This window comes from Pagrus pagrus (genome assembly GCF_965226575.1).
Source record: "Pagrus pagrus genome assembly, chromosome: 13".
Lineage (NCBI taxonomy): Eukaryota > Metazoa > Chordata > Actinopteri > Spariformes > Sparidae > Pagrus > Pagrus pagrus.
Window position 1 is genome coordinate 18,270,139 of NC_140197.1, and position 18,115 is coordinate 18,288,253.

At 46.7% G+C, this 18,115-nt stretch overlaps 1 protein-coding gene across 4 annotated transcripts; it reads right to left on the minus strand.

Annotated features, from left to right (window-relative positions):
- Positions 1-2,832: 2,832 nt before the first annotated feature.
- Positions 2,833-18,115, minus strand: axin2 (axin 2 (conductin, axil)). Of its 4 annotated transcripts, none has more exons than XM_084370583.1 (11): positions 17,618-18,115; positions 15,173-16,099; positions 13,185-13,316; positions 10,413-10,515; positions 8,352-8,492; positions 7,752-8,257; positions 7,472-7,648; positions 7,137-7,352; positions 6,907-7,026; positions 5,962-6,129; positions 2,833-3,170 (listed from the first exon to the last, which is right to left on the minus strand). In XM_084370583.1, the coding sequence occupies exons 2-11, from the start codon at positions 15,979-15,981 to the stop codon at positions 3,044-3,046; spliced, it is 2,499 nt and encodes an 832-aa protein (XP_084226709.1). In that variant the 5' UTR covers positions 15,982-16,099; positions 17,618-18,115; the 3' UTR covers positions 2,833-3,043. The 4 variants fall into 4 exon arrangements, with proteins under 4 accessions (XP_084226709.1, XP_084226706.1, XP_084226708.1 ...); XM_084370580.1 differs by having other exon boundaries at positions 17,403-18,115; XM_084370582.1 differs by lacking the exon at positions 17,618-18,115 and adding an exon at positions 16,749-17,384.

Genomic DNA, 18,115 nt, shown 5'->3' on the forward strand with positions numbered 1-18,115 from the left:
TGCTTTTGCTTTGTGCGAAGAGAGTCCTTGATGATCTTCAACACAAAAGTGAGCACAGAAACAGCTTAATAATGTTCTGTAACCTCGTGAGTCATACGAATAAACTCCTCTTTGCCAAAGCCACCCTCAAATCTTAATGCCCACCCAAAAAGCACCTGCATGCTTGAATAGCAGTCGAGAGTCTACCAAACCGAGAGCACTCTTCAAAAAGATGACCCCATCTAAAATAGCCCTCTATACAAAGATCGGTTCACAAGGTTTTCTGACAGTGGAGCGGCGCTGAGTGAGAGCCTCTTAGTTCTAAAGAGTCCAAAGGATGGCCTTCAAGTGTATGCACTGACCTTTGCTGATGAAAGGGCTGAAAATGGTATTTTAACAATATCATGATGCCCTTTCAATATGAAAGGCGGCGTAAGCAACACTCTTAGCCAATGAAACTTGAAAGGAGAGAGGGTGGCAGAGGGATGTGGGCCAGCAAAATGCGTGTGAAGATATCAGTGTGCATGTGTGTGAAGCTATAAGCTATTACATATTTAAAATTCAATAAGGTATCATGTGATGTAGACTGATGTCCACTGTGATCCTGGCTTTATGTCTCACACGTGCACAAGGGTCTCGGCTGATACCGCACAGAGGAAGACTGACAAAAAATGCATGGATTTAATTTCAAGGTGTGTGTTTGATATTAAAGAACAGCGTTGGTGTTATTCTATGTTTTCTTTTTGGCAAGAAATGCAATAAAAAGCCAAAAGACACTGATCCCTTTAACAAGTGTGTGTAGCCAGCGCCAGTCCAGATCATCCCTCTGTGCCATGAACCTGCATTTGGTCCAAAAACATGTCAATGAGCCTCATTGTTGCTACTCACTAATGTACCAGTGTATTAACACACATCTGAAAATAGTCCCAAACAAATGCATTATTTACACGTGTTTGAGTAACATTTACTAAAAACAGTCATCAAAACTTGTTTTAATGTTAAAATGATCACCTAATTGTTGTTTTAAGACAGGTTTGAAAATGTGTCAACCTATACTTTAAAGATTTTGAGAATATTATCTCAAAACGTTTTACTCTTCAGACTCCCTGATGGTCTTTACCTGTAATTTACAGTCATGCAGCAGTCTGTGTGCAGCCTAAATTAGTCTGAGCTAAAGACCAAATTACTCTGACACACAGTTAAATGATTAACTATGTAAATATCTGGTTTGAAATGTACTTATGGCACATATTTGCAAAATGTCTCATTAACACTCACACACACACACACAAACACATAGATACACATAGTCTCTCTCCTTCTCACACTAAAACACACAGAGGCTCTGGTGGCCAAATTAATGCTGCATGTTTTAATTTCCAACAGGGAGTAAATTAAGAGCTGATAATAGATGCAAATCTGGTGGAGATTTCTCACTGGATCCAATGAGTTGCACTCTCCGCAGCGGGGTGTGTGTGTGTGTGCGTGGTGAAGTTTGTACAACACACACACACATCCTAACATCCCAATTAGAGGTAGGCAAATCCATACACCCCATTACAAGACACACACAGACACAAAACCATAGGAAGCCATTTGCTAATTTGAAAAATAGAACATTTTAATAAAGGCTACATCTCTTCATAATTACAATAATTAAAGTACCGAGGCATCTTTTCAACTGAGCTCTATAGAACGCATAATTTACAGTTTACAAGTGTGGAGCCGAGGAAGCCATGAAAAATATTATAAAACATAAACATGATGAAACGGATACTAAAAGGCATAAAAATATCTTTTCAACATAAGGCCCCTTGTAAAAACCAAGGGAGTAATAGGACCCTGAAAACTGGGTAAAACACGGCAAGAATCCATGTAGGCACAGCTACTGTACTCAATTAAAACACTATGGACATAGTGTATATCACCACCATCGTTATCATCTGCAGCTCATAGTGCAGGCTTCAAATACACACAGAGTAAACCCTACTCAAAAGCAACTCAATCACACAATCACATAGGTAAGCACGTTGGGGAGCACATTATAGAGCTTTTTGTTGGTAAATATTAATATTGGTGTAAACACATTTCGGGGACTCGAGGAGCTGTTCGGGGCAGTTTCCTCTTAGTAAATACGTAGGCTATTTGTGCGATGCCTGCGCCACTGAAACAAAGGCACTAAGACGCGACAGATCAAGGCTAGCTGGGCAGAATCCCAGAGTTGGGAATTAAACATTAATAGCATTTTTTCTCCTTTTTCATCGTACAGTCAGGGCCCTTCAGAGCAGATGGGGACACAGCCACAAATAGCACTGCAGTAGTAAATATATTATCAAACTTTTAAGTGATAAGAGAGCCATTCTCAAAGCTTCAGCAGTAAGATCTCCAGCCAAGAGATCAGAGATGTCCCACTAAATCTCCAGGAACAGGAGTGAAGTTTTTGAAGAGGTATTTTTGAAGTTTACAGTTCAATATGAGGGGCAGAAAATGAATAGAAAACTCATTTCCTTTTGCTTGAGAACTGACGCTCAGACGGAGGGGGGAAGAAAAAACAAAAAAATCACGGATGTGGAAAATTGGAGAAGTTTCTCCAACTCCAAGCAGCTTGTCCATGTAAGAAGAACAGGGTTGGGGCAGGGATATTTCCAATAAATAGCAATAGAAATCTTAACACAGCAATACGAGCATCACGATACAATGCAATGTACATGTATATCTGCATATACATATTAGCGGCAGGGTCAGGTAGGCTGTCAGTCTCAGATTTTAACCCACCGCCCCGCTTCTTTGAGGAGTGGTCATTCACCTAGAGTCTCTAGAGTTTTCTCTTCTGGAAACACGGAGATGTTTCAGTCCAGCAACACACAATCTTTTATTTTCTTCACTTCAAGGCGGGCTGTTCACGTGGTAGTCCTGTAATAGCGATAACTTGTCCTCCTTCCTTTTTCCATCTTGTCAACATTCCTTCAACAACATCTCCAGTCCTTCAGTCTTAGCTTAAAAGAGTACATCCATGGAGGTGTGAAGTGTCCGTCGGAGAGTAATCCACAACACAAGCAGGTCCTCAGTCCATCCTCTCCACCTTCCCCAGGATCTTGCCCTCGTAGGTGGGCAGCAAGGAGCCGTCGTCGGACACCTCCTCAAACACTGCACCGCACTCGAACTCATCGCTGGCCTTCTTGAAGTAGTACCTACAAGAGAGAGACACGAGAGAGTTAACACCCGAATGAAGTCTTTTTCAAGATACATAAAGGCTTAGAAAAGGCAAAAGAAAGACCCTAAAAGTCAAACAGCTTGTTGTCAGCTCTTTTGTTCGACCTTTTTAAACATCAGGCCTCATTTCCGCCGGCCATGAAAAGCCACTCGGTACACAAGCAGCCGAGCCTGCTGCGCCTACAGACTCTGGCTTCTCAGGGTGGGGTGCAACCTGCTGCTAAAACGTCCTGGGTCTAAAATAAGAGGCTCGCCCTCTGCATCCCTCCCTCGCGTCCTTCTCTCCATCATGTTGTTGTGAGTTTTGCCCCGGCTAACAGGGGCCAATTAGGCCAGCGTGCAAATGAAGGGGTCCTTTGACAAAGGCTGAAATTTTGGGTGCCTGCAAGTCTGCCTGTCATTACCGCCACCAACCCCCCCTGACTCCTACACACCCGCACGGTGGAAGACACACATGCACGGGCTTTCACTCGCTCCTCATCCCCGTTTCATTATTACAGGACAAAGAAAAGAACAGAGACAAAGTGGAGGAGGAGAAAGAGCAAGTACACCGTGTCCTTCCTTCTTACCCCCGTTGATAGCACGAGCTCTCGCTGAGTGCTATAGGAAGGGCAGCCGACTGAAGGAGGGGCTTCTCGTCAGCCATGACTTCACTGGGCCATTAATGATGCAACCCCCCCATCCTCAATTTTTAGAGGAAGAGAAACCAGCAGGGGTGGATTGGCTAGGAGGGAAGGGGGGGTCTCAGAATTCACTCATTAACTATGTAATGGAAAAATGCCTCGGTTTGCTCCATGTGTGGGGCGGCTGGAATGCGGGTATGTTTGTGAGCATTTGTTTTTAATGAGATGGGAGGCTGACAAAGTCAAATATGCAATACTTTTAAATCCCGCAAAAGGTGCCCGCGTGCACATGCGCCAATTAGCGAGAGAGCGGTCACCGATAAAAAGCAGTTACATTTAAAATACAGGAAGGAGTACAGGAGTCCTCTTCTGTGAGTAAATAAGACAAATAAGAGGACATTAAAGCGAAAGACATGTCCAATAATTGTATCCTACTTTTTCATCTGGAGGAGGAAGGAGAGAAGAAAGAAAAAGTCAAGCTGTCCTGCTGGTAAAAAAAATCTTCAAAGAGCCCTGATCTTTTTTGCTGAGAGAGACAGACAGAGACAGAAAGAGCCTGAATTTCCACTGGAACATGTTTTATGTGGCTAGATCTGTTTTCCCCCTTCTCCCCTTCTCTCTCTCTCTCTTTCTCTCTCTCTCCGTTTGCACTGACATCTGGCACCAATATCGTCTGGCAGGGCCCAGCAGTACTGTTCTTTGTTGAACCGCTGCCATGTTGAAATGACCCAACTCCACACATTCTCTGGCTGCTATTAAAGCGCCGCGCAGCTCTCTTTCCAAAAAATGTGGATGGTATGACACAGGAACTGAGACAGCGAGCCAGAGAAAAAAGAGGAGAGGTGGGGGCAAACAGACAGATGTGGAGGACTCGCAGCTAAGTGCTTGTCACATTTGTCGATCCAAAAACGCAGCGCACATCTGGACAGGAAGAAGTTTCAATCAGTTCTTGTGCTTATTTTCCCCTCGAGAAACAGTTTGATACCTGTAATTATTAACACAATACCCAACCCATGCTTATCCTGTCGGCCACGGCAGCCTAAACAATAAATGTTTGATCTTTTCCCTTTAATGCCCACTGGAAAGGAGCAATCAAAGTAAAATCTCGCTCCGCAAATACACATCGAAGCTGCGCGGCCTCAGTCAAGGCCCTGAAGTACAGCAAACAAGCGAATCTGGCGTTTAACAATCTGCCTTTCAAAAATATCCATAAAATGATTACAACATGTGTAAACATTGTGCGCGTTCAACACGAGCACACATGTACACACACACACACACACACACCAGGGAAGGGAAAAAAAAGGAGCCCCTGATAGCATCAGTGAAGAATTTGCACGCTGGCCATTTGTGTGAGTCTTTGTTGGTTGAAATGAAAGGGGCCGGGGCTTCAAAGCCATGTGTATTAAGTGTGCCTTAGCATGGAAATCAATACCAGATGGGACCCAAATCGCTGCAGTTCAAACTCTTCCACTAACCCCCGCACCACCCACCCTCCCTCGCTCTTGTCCTTTCCTTTTCATTGCACCCCCCTCAACACACACACAAAGTACAGAGGCCTGAATCTGACTAGGCACACACACACACACACTTAGAAACAAACACTGATAACAGTGCATAGACATAGACATGGATAAAGATAATAAATGTGGAGAAAACACATGAGGTCACACAGGCACTGAGCACAATTCAAAGTAGCCTGTAGCTGCTTACATTAGACGTTCTCGCTTCAGTTTACAGTTTCCTTTAGTCCGGCCTTGTTTTCTTAAATGTCACCAGGTTTTTCTGAGATGACACTAATGATCACAGAACGCAAGTTCAGCATTACAGCACCCATCTCCTACCAATTCCTTCACTTCCTGCATGTGTGATTGCCACTTTAGGGTTTTGTAGTTTTGTTTCATAGTATTTTAACTTGTTTATAGGTAAAGTTTAAAGTCTCATTATTAAAAGGTGTCACCTTTTGATCTGCAACCTGTTAACTGTGTTAAGGACTTGTGTTGATACAGCAAGAGACGGTCAACCAATAAATTGCTTGCTCTCAGACATCAAGGCCAATGAACTGATAGCGTTTTATTGCCGACATTTGCAACGTCACAGAGGCGCCGATGGCAAAATGTCACGTCCGATTTCCATCTTTACACACCTGTAGTTGCCCTTCTTGCTGAGCTGCTCCTTGAAGTGGCCCAGGGTGAGACTGTGGCTCTTCATGGTTCTCCGGTAGGGGATCTCCTCACCACAGAAGAAATACGTCACCACTGTCTCGCCACTGCACATCCCGTGGCTTCCTACTGCCTTTTTACACTCCTTCATCCTGAAAGTAGACGGAGCAAAAGGCTGCGTTAGAATGAGCGGACACCCTTGCGAAGAAGAAGAGAAATCAGAGAAAAAGCCTCTAACCATCAATCTACTACTTCCAGCAAGAGTGTACAGAAGACAGTACTAGACTAGAAATACAGTAACAGCACTCTGACTGAAGAATAACACTAGTGAGTGAGAGAGAGTGTGACCCAGTGCCATCACTAAGTGTGTACTTGTGTTGTGTGTGTGTGTGTGTGTGTGTGTGTGTGTGTGTGTGTGTGTGTGTGTGTGCATGGAGAAGGGGCCCAGTATTATCAATTCCCCTTCAGCTATGTCCAAGGCTTTGTAGGCCCACTTCAGAGGAGCTCTCTCTTTGCTAAGCTCTGCTCGCCCCAGCCGACTGCCAGCTCACTGAAGGACAGCCAATAAAAATGATACATATATATGAAAGGGATGTCTCAGTCAGGTGGTGCGGTGGTGACTACACACTCCCTACACACAGCACAAATACACAAGATTCATGCAAACCGAGGTAGAGCCAGGCATCTGTGCACAAAGCTTAAAATAAGCTCTGTAAAAAAGGGGGTCACCTTCTCTTTCCAGTGACTGTATGTGGGCATGTGAGTGCGCACATGACAACATGTCTGTCTCCCTACATGTGCAGGTGTCAAGTAGAAAGAGTTAAAAGGGTAGAAGTACACTGCAAGGTGGAGGCTATGGCTGAGAGGAGGAGGAAGAGGAGCAGAGAGGAGGAGAGGAGAGGGAGGGCAGGATGGTAGAGGCATCGTACTCTTCTGATTGCAGACTGGTCGTGAGGAGGCTGGGATTGGCTAGAGACGGAGGGACGGAGCCCTCACTCTGGACAGGCACTAGGTGGCTCTTCTCTTGCTGAAGACCGGACATTGAATGCCTGCGAAGAGATATTACAGAGACTTTATTACATGGATCAATAATAAAGGCTGAGGAAGCTGAACAAAGCTAAGAGCAACATTCATCAACTACTCTCTTGTTTCTGTGTACCTTTGCTTGGTGGTCTTGGTGGAGACCTCCTCCAGTCTGCGGCAGGCCTCCTCCAGCTGGGCCAAAGTGTTGGGAGGGGGCAGGGGAGGCATGGCTGGGTCCTGGATGAATGGCTGGGCTGGCTGGTGGCTACGTAGGTGGCCACAGCTTCCACCACCACCCCACGTGTGCGTCTGGGTAGAGGAGCCTCCAAAGGATTTCTTGGTGCTCTGGTTACTGTGAGGGAGAGAAAAAATGAGACGACATGCTTTAACAACATGCAATGGTGGCACATAAATTAAAACATTTTGGACTAAAAATAAAACTTGTGTAAGAACCAAAGCATTCCTGCTCACCTGTGAGACTTGTGTCTGCCTTGACGTTTACTTTCCAGGATCCACTGCAGCACGTTCTGGGTGGGGTCTGTCGTGTCGCTGGGCAGCTGTACGGGCCCACCGTCCTCCATACACCTCTCTGCAACTCCATCCTCAGCCCCTGAGCGACACACACGCCTGGACAGAGAGCTGGAACGCCTGGGAGAAAGAGAGAGTGTTAGCAATGTTGATTTTTATACAATCGAAATGAGAAAACAGGAGATTACCGGGACATGAAATCAAAGAAGAGCTTGGAACTGACCCCACACTGCTGTCTGCTGAGGTGGCCCCACACATCTCTCTGCCTAGGCTGCGGCTGCGCTGGTAAGGCTGGCAGGGCTGGCACTCGCCACTGCTGGAGCACATGCCGTGCACCCTGAGGGCTGCCTCCCTTTCAATCTGCTCCTTGGTTTTGGGACTGGCGTGATGGTGGATGTAGTGGTGGTGGATGTGTTTTGTGCTCTGCCTGCTCACAAGGGTCCTGCTGGGGCCCAAGGCCAGAGTGATGGCCCCTTGGTCAGGACTGGACACCAGGGCCTTCATCCCAAAGCCTGCCCGTGTGAAGGGCTTGTGGTCTGGGGAGGTGGAGCGAGGTGAGTGGCGGACAACAGCGGGGGATTGGCAGCCGGGGGTCTTCAGGACGCGGGAGAGGTGATCGTCCAGGATCGCCTGGGGGTCCTCGTCGGAGGAGCCAGGGAGTAGGGTCAAGGGATGGGGAGAGAGCTGGGGAGCACTGACCACAATCTCTGTGTCTTCTCGCTCCTCCTCCTGGTAACAAAGCACACAAAGTCATCAACTGAGCAATAAATAAAACAATAAAATCATGATTGACCTTTATAGTAAGAAGAAATCTCACACAAACCTCCTGAATCTGCTGCAGCCTCTCCTCCAGAGAGTTGATGGTGTCCTGTTTTCTCTTCAGGCTCTCCAGGCGGGAGATGAGCTGGGCTGCAAACTCTGCTGGCTCCATTGGGACCATCTCCTTGGGAGGACGGCGAGTACGCTTTGAGGAGAAGGCGATAAATTAGCCATTGTCATCCCTCTGTGACCAAGCCCCAGCCCTCCACAACATCTACAAAGATACTCCTTTCCCCTCATCTGTCTACATTCATGCACTGTCCTCTACCAGCGCCTGCTCCACCACTGGTGGCACTGATCAGGGCACTCTCATAGGCACCCAGGGCTACGGGGTTGTTCCAAGGGGTGGCAGGCTTGGTGTATGGTCATGCTGGGCTAGGCCTCGGCTGGTTCCCCCTGTCATCATCAGCAGGCCTCTTTAAAGTCAGCTCACTTCAAAGGCTTCCTCGTCAAATATCAAACACTCAGTGGGGGGAGAATAGGATGGTGGAGGGAGGGATGGAGGGATAGATGGATGGGAAGCAGTGGCTTTACATCTTCGAATAAAAGCCACATATCGACAGGGGGTGGAAGAGAACTCCAGGGAGGAAAGGACGAGGGATTAAAAAAATAGGGAGAAGTTGAGATGCAGAGATGTGTGCTCGCAGGAGGGCAAAGAAAGAGAAAATGAAGAGAGGGAAGGATTGGAGGAAAGAGATAAAGGGCCCAAAAAGGGTGGGAGATCAGACAGGTTGCGGTAATTTATTCCCCCCCCTGTCACACTGGGCACCTTTGAGGTACAGTATAGTGACAGTATGAGAATCTGTGTGTGTGTGTCGCACACATCTTAAATTATTTGCATTTTTGCACTGGGGCTTTCTTGATTTTTCTTTTTCTTTTTTGTTTCTCCCATTCCTTTGTAGTCGGGATGAAGGGGAGAAAAGAGTGAGTAAAAGAGGCGCTGTCTGATGGAGCCTAGGGCTGGTGCACCATGGGAATGGCAGCCATTGCCAAAAATCAGACGGGAAACAAAAACAAGAATAAAAGCGAAAATAAAGCAAAAGCAGGACAGTGAGAGAAGAGTGGCAAGAACCAATCTGTGGATCTCTCATACAAGTAACACTTGCTGCATGTCTCATAACGTTGAAAAAAAAGGGGGTTACATTGAGTTTATTTTAACAAGCTGCTTCTGTTACTACTACTACTTTTGCAAGATGTTCCCCTGACTTCTTTTCCTGTTCTTCTCTCAACCTGGAGTTCGCCTCTCTAAAGCCTTAAGCTACCAGCTCCCCTCTGACCCACTGAGAGCTCACATGACACGCTCAAACTCTTCCCCAAGATCCCTCACTTTTAGGGGAGGGGGGCTGGCTGAGTGTGTGTGTGCATATGTATGTAAAGGGGGTGGGGTTGGGTGGGGGGCTGCTAGGGAAAAAAAGGGGGCCAGCTCTGTTGGAAGTTGTCACTTCCCTGTGCATTTGCTCCATTCATCCTTGGATCAAAGCACTGCGTGTGCGTGCATGTGCGTGTGAATGTGTCTGAGTATCTTTGTGTTTTTGTTGGGAACCGGGCTGATTTCAGAGCCCTCGGGATAAAGCGGCAGAGATCTTCCTCATCTCTCTCTATTCTCCATATTTACAGCATCGGTAGGGAAGAAAAACCCTGGTGTGTTCCGAGCGCTGCGGCGATAAACAGCTTAGAGACCTCCCCGTCTCCCGCAGACTTCAAGGAACCCTAATGGGGGTGTAGGTGACACCAAAGGTAGCGAGGGGGCTCATGTTTGTATGTGTGTACGTGCGCTTATGCGCAACTGTGTGAGTGTGTGTGTGTGTGTGTGTGTGTGTCTGAGAGTGGGAGGCTGGATCTTTGACGTTACTCTTCAGATCTTTGCTGGTGTTGTTGAATTGAGAATGCCGAATACAGTTTGTGCGGTACTATTCATAGAACCAAGAGAGACCCGGAACAGAGGGTGGTATGGAAATTACACTGTGGGACCCAGGTTCAAAAAGACTTCAGAGCGTGTGTGTGCGTGTGTGTGTGTGTGTGTGTGTGTGTGTGTGTGTGTGTGTGTGTGTGTGTATACACTTACAGGGAAAGCAGGCAGAGAGACTTGGCTGTTCATCCTCATGTTACGCTGCATCTCTCTCTGTAGATGTTTCTTGGAGCCCAGTTTGTACGGAGGGATGCCATCTCTAGGGGTGTGCAGAGAGATCACAAAGGTCAATTACCCAATCAGATGAATCATTTAAGACCAAACAGCCATTCAGGAAGGAGCTTGTTAGCCAACTGCGTAGATCAAACGCAGTCCAGGCAAGAATAAATCTAATTTATTAATCCTATCATCAATTTTGTTTTTCATCTTTTAGACTCAATTTGGGTACAAAAGAGACACTCAGACGCAAGTCATGGCAGCGTTTCACCAGTCTTGTTGATGTGTCGGAGCACACCAGGTTACATGGCTCTGAGTGAGGTGGAAGAAGGTTTTGTTTGCCCTAGAAATGACACTCATATTCAGCTCCGGCTCCAGCGCAGCACTGGGAACGCTGCTGGCCACTTCCTTTCAACGACACACACATACACACACTCGCACACGAACATGCTCTGCAGTCACTTAGTGCTCTGCTCTACTGGCCAGAAGTAGTGTCAGCATTAGCATTCCCCTACTGACTTTAATGTTGTGCTGAGGACACTGTTAGCATTAGCTGCTCATTATACTTATTCAAAGAGTTACTGCAGGACAGGACCCAAGGGTGTAGCTAACCTGGTTAAATCTATCTGAGGGACTGAACAGCTGACTGGCTCAAAAAATTAAATCAAACAACAAACAGAAAAGCTCGAGCTTCAAACTGAAGCACTTGACAGTGTAAAACAGTGTCTTTTCTCCATGCTAAACAGCAGTTTCCTGGTGACCTAGCCTAACTGAGGAGCACTTTTCCACTTTTGCTTTGAAATGCCACAGTCATGCGCATAAGCACCCCACCCCCCCTCCTCCCAATCTTCATTTGGCAAGCGCTGCCGCAGCCAGCCTCTGATCTCCGCACATCAAAAGGCTGGTTTGTAAGATAAGGTAATGTTTGAAGTCTGCGCAGCTGCATTCCCCAGCGTCCAAGCAAATCCATAAATAAGATATAAGCAAAAATCCCCCCTCCACCACTCTCTTTCTCTTCCCACCCAGCCGCCTCCTCCCCCGTTGCTTTTTCCCTTTTCTATTCTTTTCTTTATCTGTAAATGAGATTCAAATGTTTATGGGTCCTTTCAACTGACCTAAAGAGAGAGGCAGATATTCTGATCAAGGCCAAAGCGGGCAGGAATTGAAGGGGGGTTGTGTCCCTGTGTCCAGGGCTCTGTCACTGCACTGGGCAAAGTACAGCAGAACAGGACTATATGGGCCCCGGTCTCTTTGAAGCAGGGCTGTCTAGAGATATGCCAGAGCAGAGGACTCCCCGTTGTAAAAAAAACTCTTTATAGCTGCCATATTAATGTGTAGCCCAGCCCACTGGTTGCACTGCACATCAGTGTCTCAGTCTGTAAGTATCTTTAGCTTGGTCATGGAGAACCTTGCTGCTTCAGTGACATCATCCATGTAGGCCTTCACGCCTCCCATGTGAGATGAGGTAAAGAAGTACTTGCACCAAGGTTTTTCTGCTTTCTGTCCAAAAACCGGCTGACCCGAGTGCTCTTGGCCTTTAGCTGTGCACCATGCAATGACTTCATAGCACCTTGTCACTTGAGAGACGCGTGATTACGCCAAGTAGTCCTTCAACCAAACGAGGCCCTAGGCACGTACGCAGATAAGCACAAACCACATGTGGATGAGACATAACTTACTATATTTGTGATGAAATGATTAGTCAGTTCCTGATTAGCCAATCCACAGAAGGTTAATCAACAGTTTTGATCAGATCAAAGCAATCAAAAAGACAAAACAAGTTATCATTGGCTCGCAGAGGTCGAGATTTTTCACAATTTTCCAACATTTTATAAAGCAAATAATTCACAAGTTTATCAGAAAAGTAATAAGCTGAATGGTTGATAATGAAACTAACCATTGGTTTCAGCTCTACACCACATGCGAAACAATCTTCCAGCAGTGTCCATGTCAACTGAAGCACTAAATGTAAAGCCTCCATACTCACTGACAAGGTCCAGAGCTACAACTAGAGCCCAAACCATACTTGAATTTTTTGGGACCGATATAGATATATCCATCAAATGTGGTTATCAAACACAAAGATGTGTAACAGAGGCAGGATATTTTACAGTATGACAACAAACTTTATTGTCTAAAATGACACCAGTGCACTGAATCAGTAAACTTTTTCAGCAGTTTTCATATTAGCGCACATCACACAACATAAACGCCAGTTCTGATTTCTGATGTAGGCCAATACCGGCCAATAATATCAGCCTACTGATATATCAGTCTGTCATAGTTGGGTTGTGGTCCAAACAAGACATTTGAGGAAGTTGTCTTGTGCTTTGGGAGACACTGATTGACATTTTTCACAATTTTCTGACACTTTTCATCAAATCAATATTCAATAAATCAAGGACATGACAGACAGATTAACCCTTAGTTGCAGCCCAACCAAAGTCTCTCTGTATTAACAGTATAATGTTAAAAACGAAAAAAGTAGTATAGGGCTTGGCGTTGGCCCATGCCACATCCTGGCAGTGATGGCCAGTGTATCTTCAAGTGTTTCAACTACAGCAAACCACTCTCCCAGTCTAGCTGAGGGAAAGTGTCACTTAATCTTTTTTAAAAATTTTCACAGCACCTCATTTCACATTCCTGAAACCCCCATCATGTGCTGACATTCTCACATACACACACTGGCATGTTTGGTTAATATTCACTTACACGCTGCTGTCAGTCACGGACATGGCATCGTCGGTCAAGGCGTCACTGGACACCTCGCTGTCATTGGTGCTGCTGACGGGGGCGAAAGAGCCCGCATGGCAGGGGCTGAATGAGTCTCCTCTCTTGTATGATCTGGGGAGGTTATAACAACAGAAATCAGATCAATACTCATGTAACAGTATCCAACAGGTTGGTGACATTTAAATGTCTTATTTGTGAGTAATCAGGTGAGTTTGTTTCACTTATGTTAAGGATTTATTGACACATAAAGTGGTTAAATGTGTGAACATGACTTTGTTGGCTCCAATAACTACTAAACCCCGTTATGAATGAATGTGACCGGCTACTCTGGAGCCTGGCAACCTCCTCCCTCTCAAATATAAGTTCATCTGCGTTGGGAAAGCTGTGATTTTCTCTTTATGCCCCCATGTATGCCTTTCTTAAATAGCCTACAATTTCTCTTTCCATTTCTCACATTCACACTCACTCTTTCCTTAGCATTCATCTCCCGCTGTGCATGCATTCTTGCCATGGTACAGGAGGAGGAGAGAAGGGGGGGAGTGACCGAAAGAAAAAGAAAAAACACAGTATAGAGCGGAAGCATGAGAGTGTGTCAGAGAAGGAAAGAAAGGGGAGAGGAGAAAAAAAAAGGGGGGGTCTTCATGAGGAGGGAGAGACCCAGCAGGACTAAAGCTGTAGGCCCCCCCAACTTCAGGCTGACCTTCAGAGGAGCTTGCAAAGAGTCAGGTATTTAACACAGCTGGCCTTGCATTCTTCCCTCCCTGCCTCTCTCTCACCCCCTAATTTATCCTTTCTCCTCCCTCCCTTTCTTTCATGAGGTGCACCCCCCTTTCCTCTCCCCTTTTCTCTCTCCCTCCCTCTCTCTCTCTCTCTCTCTCTCTCTCTCTGTCCTTCCTTTCCGCTCTCTTTCCCCTCACTTTCGCTCCAAAAGCCTGCCTCGTAGTCCCCATCCCTGAGATTTCAAAAGGAAAAAAAGATAAAAGTGGAGAAAGGCAGGAGGGGTTGGGGGGGAATCAGAGGAGAATTGACGCAAACAAGAAAAGAGGGAAGAAGAGAGTGAGAGGGGTTGGGGTGGGAGGGTGTTGATTCTGTACTGTAGCTGCTGCCGTTGTTCAAGGGGTTTGTTTTTAAAAAAAAGAAGGAAAAAAAAGAGAAAGTCAGATGAGAGGAGGTGAGCAGGGGGAAGCGGAAGAGGGAGAAATGGGTTCCACATGTTTTGAATCTGTAAGGTGACAATGGGAGGGGAGAGAAAGGCACCGGGGCTTCACTAGACTCTCTCACTACGGGAAGAGTTCCCACAACTAAGCTGTCAATCCATGTTGTCCAGAGCAGGTAGCTGTCAGTTTGCTAACCTGTCATACTCGATGTTAAAGTTAAGATCTTTGTGCAACTTCCACTGTCGACACAGATGTTTTTATATACACCTACTCCTAAAGAAAAGCATATATTTGTTCGGGATATCTACTCTTAAAATGGACAGGAGCAGGTGGAACAGCATCCAAAAGAGGCTTCAGAATATCCAATTCAAAAAGAGCCATCTATAGATCTGCTATAGATTAATTTCTCCGCCCAAGGCTTGAGGACAGTGTGGTTACAGGAGGAGGCATAGCATAGCAATGTCATCATCTATTATTTGCTGGCTGGGGCCAGAGCCAGCCGTGCTCTGTGAACTTTTCCCGTGGAAGACGATCCCTCATTCTGCTGAACTATTTCAAAGCCCCGGAAATCCAGGCGAGCGCCAGCAGAGGGCTGCTGCTGCTGCTGCTGCTGCTGGAGATGGTGAGAGGGGCCAGAGAGCCAGGGAGAGAGACAGACTGAGCTTTCTACCATTTTTTAAGAAACCCTGAACTGATTCGGAGAGAACACACGTGTTGCGCTTTTACGCACGACTTTCCAGCTGCCTCTGATGTGGATTAATAGATATGTAAAGCATTCTGCGTGTATTAAAAAAGGTGCTGCAGCCATACCTGTATCCTCTTTCCATCACCTCCATCGCCCTCATGGACACGGTGGCCCTCTGCGCCTTCGCCGTCAGTCCAACCAGCGCTTTGGCTTTGAAATCACAACTCCACTCCTCCTCTTCGTTGAGCGTGGGAAGGTATCCACATACGACTTTCAGGTCGCCCAGCCCGTTCGAGTTGACGTGATTCGGGTTTTCTCCGCCAGTCCTCACGTACTCGAGGTAAATGTCAGAGGTCAGGAACATCTGGTACGCGTTCTCCTCCATGTTGGTCTGGATCTCGGTCTGCGCCTGGTCGAACATGGCAGAGTCTATGTGCTGCTTCTTGATATTATCCCGTATGAAGGTTTTAGTCGCGGGCTTGAGCTGTTTGGCGACAATGCTGTTGTTCTCGATGTAGCGCTTGTAAATTGCTTTGGCGACTCTCTGCGTTTTGGTATCCTTGAGGTCCATTTGCCTGAAGCCATTGCAGGCGAACCAGAAATCTAAAGTATCGACACATTTCTCCCGCTCCAGGAATGTCCTGAAAAGAAGAGCACCGTCCTGGTCCCCGAGGAGAGAGTGCAAAGACTTTGTCCACCGGGAGAGCGGTGAATCCGGGGAGGCACTCCCCTCTGGCTCCCCAAGACCATCCTCGTTCCTCCTCGCCGTGGAGCCCGGAGAGCCGAGCACAACCGATTTGGGGGGCTCCAGAGGTTTCATCATTGCGAGTTTGCCGGGGTAGCAGGGCGCCTCGCCCTCCTCCCCCGGCACCGGGGGTCGAGGAGCATCTTCTCTGAAACTACTGGCGATATGGTCCATAAGCGCCCGGCTCATGGCTCTGAAGGCAGCAGGATAGAGCCTGTGTGTTGTTCGCCTCCTCTGAGCCTCTACTGTAATCTCCTCACTCTCTTATGTCAGCGGGGGAGCTTCTCTCCGGCTGCCCGTCTTCTCTCTGAAACACAAAGTATTGATCTAATCAAAACCAGATCCGCCCCAACTTCAAAGAGGGAGAGACGCAGTAAGAGTCTTCTCAGACCCTCACTGACTTTTACAGAAGAAGACAGGCTGGATCACAGGAGAAAAAAAATGTGAGAAAACGCTGCAGCAGCATTACATAAACAGCATTTCTTCATATCTCAAACCTGGAATGGGATTTCTACCGAGGCGCTACTGGCTGGGACGCAAATTAACACGAATTTAATCAGTGATTTCGCACATGCACCCACCTGAGCTGAATCTACATCATCTGCCTTTCCGAGAAGCAATCACACGTAGGCTATATGTCAAGCGGGGTGACGACCTGAGCACCATTAATAAGTCATTAATCCTTCAAAATGCCGGAGCTTTACGCACGGACACGGCTTTATTAGCGCTTCCTGATCCATCACGCCTGATGTCAGGGCTGCTCGCTGCAGAATGCAAGCACATGTCCTCTCTGCCATCCCCGACAACCCCCTCCTCCTCTACATCTCATCACAAGCTGCTAAATCACGTCAAACTGAGCCTGCCCGTGAGTACCTGTAGGACACTGATGTGGTGGGACAAACTGGGAGAAGATCGAAAAACGTGACCAACATAGTTAATAGAGTTCAATCACTCACTCACTGCTGCTGCTGCTGTGTACTACTGGTGGAGCTTTAACATCCAGATATCTGTTCTTCCATGAGCGCAGCAGTTTGTTACAGATGCATCAGCGGGCTGATGTGCAACATTACAGATGTCACTTTGGATCACTGACACGCTGCTCAAGTGTTGGAGCACTCCCAAAAAAAAAAAGCAAAACCCAAACACTGACAACATGGGTTAACTTTAAAATCACACTCATCTACTACAGTGCTTTTAAGTTTCTTTAATGTCGCATTTAAAAGGCGACTAAACGAGCCCTCTTTAAAACATCCAGTCCCAAAGTACACCAAAGTCTCAGATCTGTTGGGGGGAGGAGGAGGAATTCCAGAAAAAGAAAGCTCGCACTACTTCTGAGAGATTTTTCTACTCTTAACTTTTAAACGCGAAACCGCACAAATGTCGAAAACGAAGTGAGCGACACAGAAACGACTCGACGCGTTGTTTTTGTCGTTTTTTAAAAAAAATAAATAAAAAAAATTCCTTAATTATTCTTTTTGCTCTTTAAAACGGAAGAAAAAGCGGCTCGTTTGCGCCCGGAACATTACTTCAAAGGCGAGTCAACAGCACATCAAAGGGCAGCTCCAGTGGGGGGGCCAGTTTGAGGAGGCAACACTCTCCTGTAAACTTACCATCGATCCACGAGTTCTCTCCTCAAATTAAACTCCGGTGTATCCAACACGCGAGGAAAAAAAACATATAATCCACAGCTACTCGCGTCCACATACAGTCCCGTTCAGGTTTGAGTCGGTTCGCGGAGAGAAAAATGCACTCGAGAGAGAGAGAGAGGGGGGAAGAAGAAAAAAAAAAGACCGCTTTCCTCCCTCCTCCTTTCCTCCTCCCTTACGGTTTCAGGCTGCCATGCCGCACGGTAGGTCTCTCCTGCAGGCGACTCCAACACCGAGTGAGCCGACAGGCTGGAGCAGCGCACTTCAAAGTGAGGAACCGACTGCCGGGTCCCGACAGCTGCATAAAAAACAATTGCAGCTTGACGCCTCCGAAAAAAAATAAATAAAAAAAAACAAGTGACGGAGCTTCCCGGATGCTATGCAGCCACTCTGAGTGAGAGGTGTTTTAAAGGCTGCTCGTTTTTTTATTTTTTATTTTTTGCCACGTTTTACCAAGCTTTTCTCCAGATCGTGAAGTTGCAGCTACATAGTGAGGACCTTATCAAAGACAAGCAATCTTGAGCCAACTCCCCGAGGCTTCGGAGCGTCACAAGTAACTGATCTGCCGCCCCAATAGCATTATCGCTACAATCCCTCTGTTGCTACATAAACTTTAAAGACGCAGGGATCTTTTCCTTTCAAGACCCGCATAGTTTCTCAGATTAATCCGCTGGAGT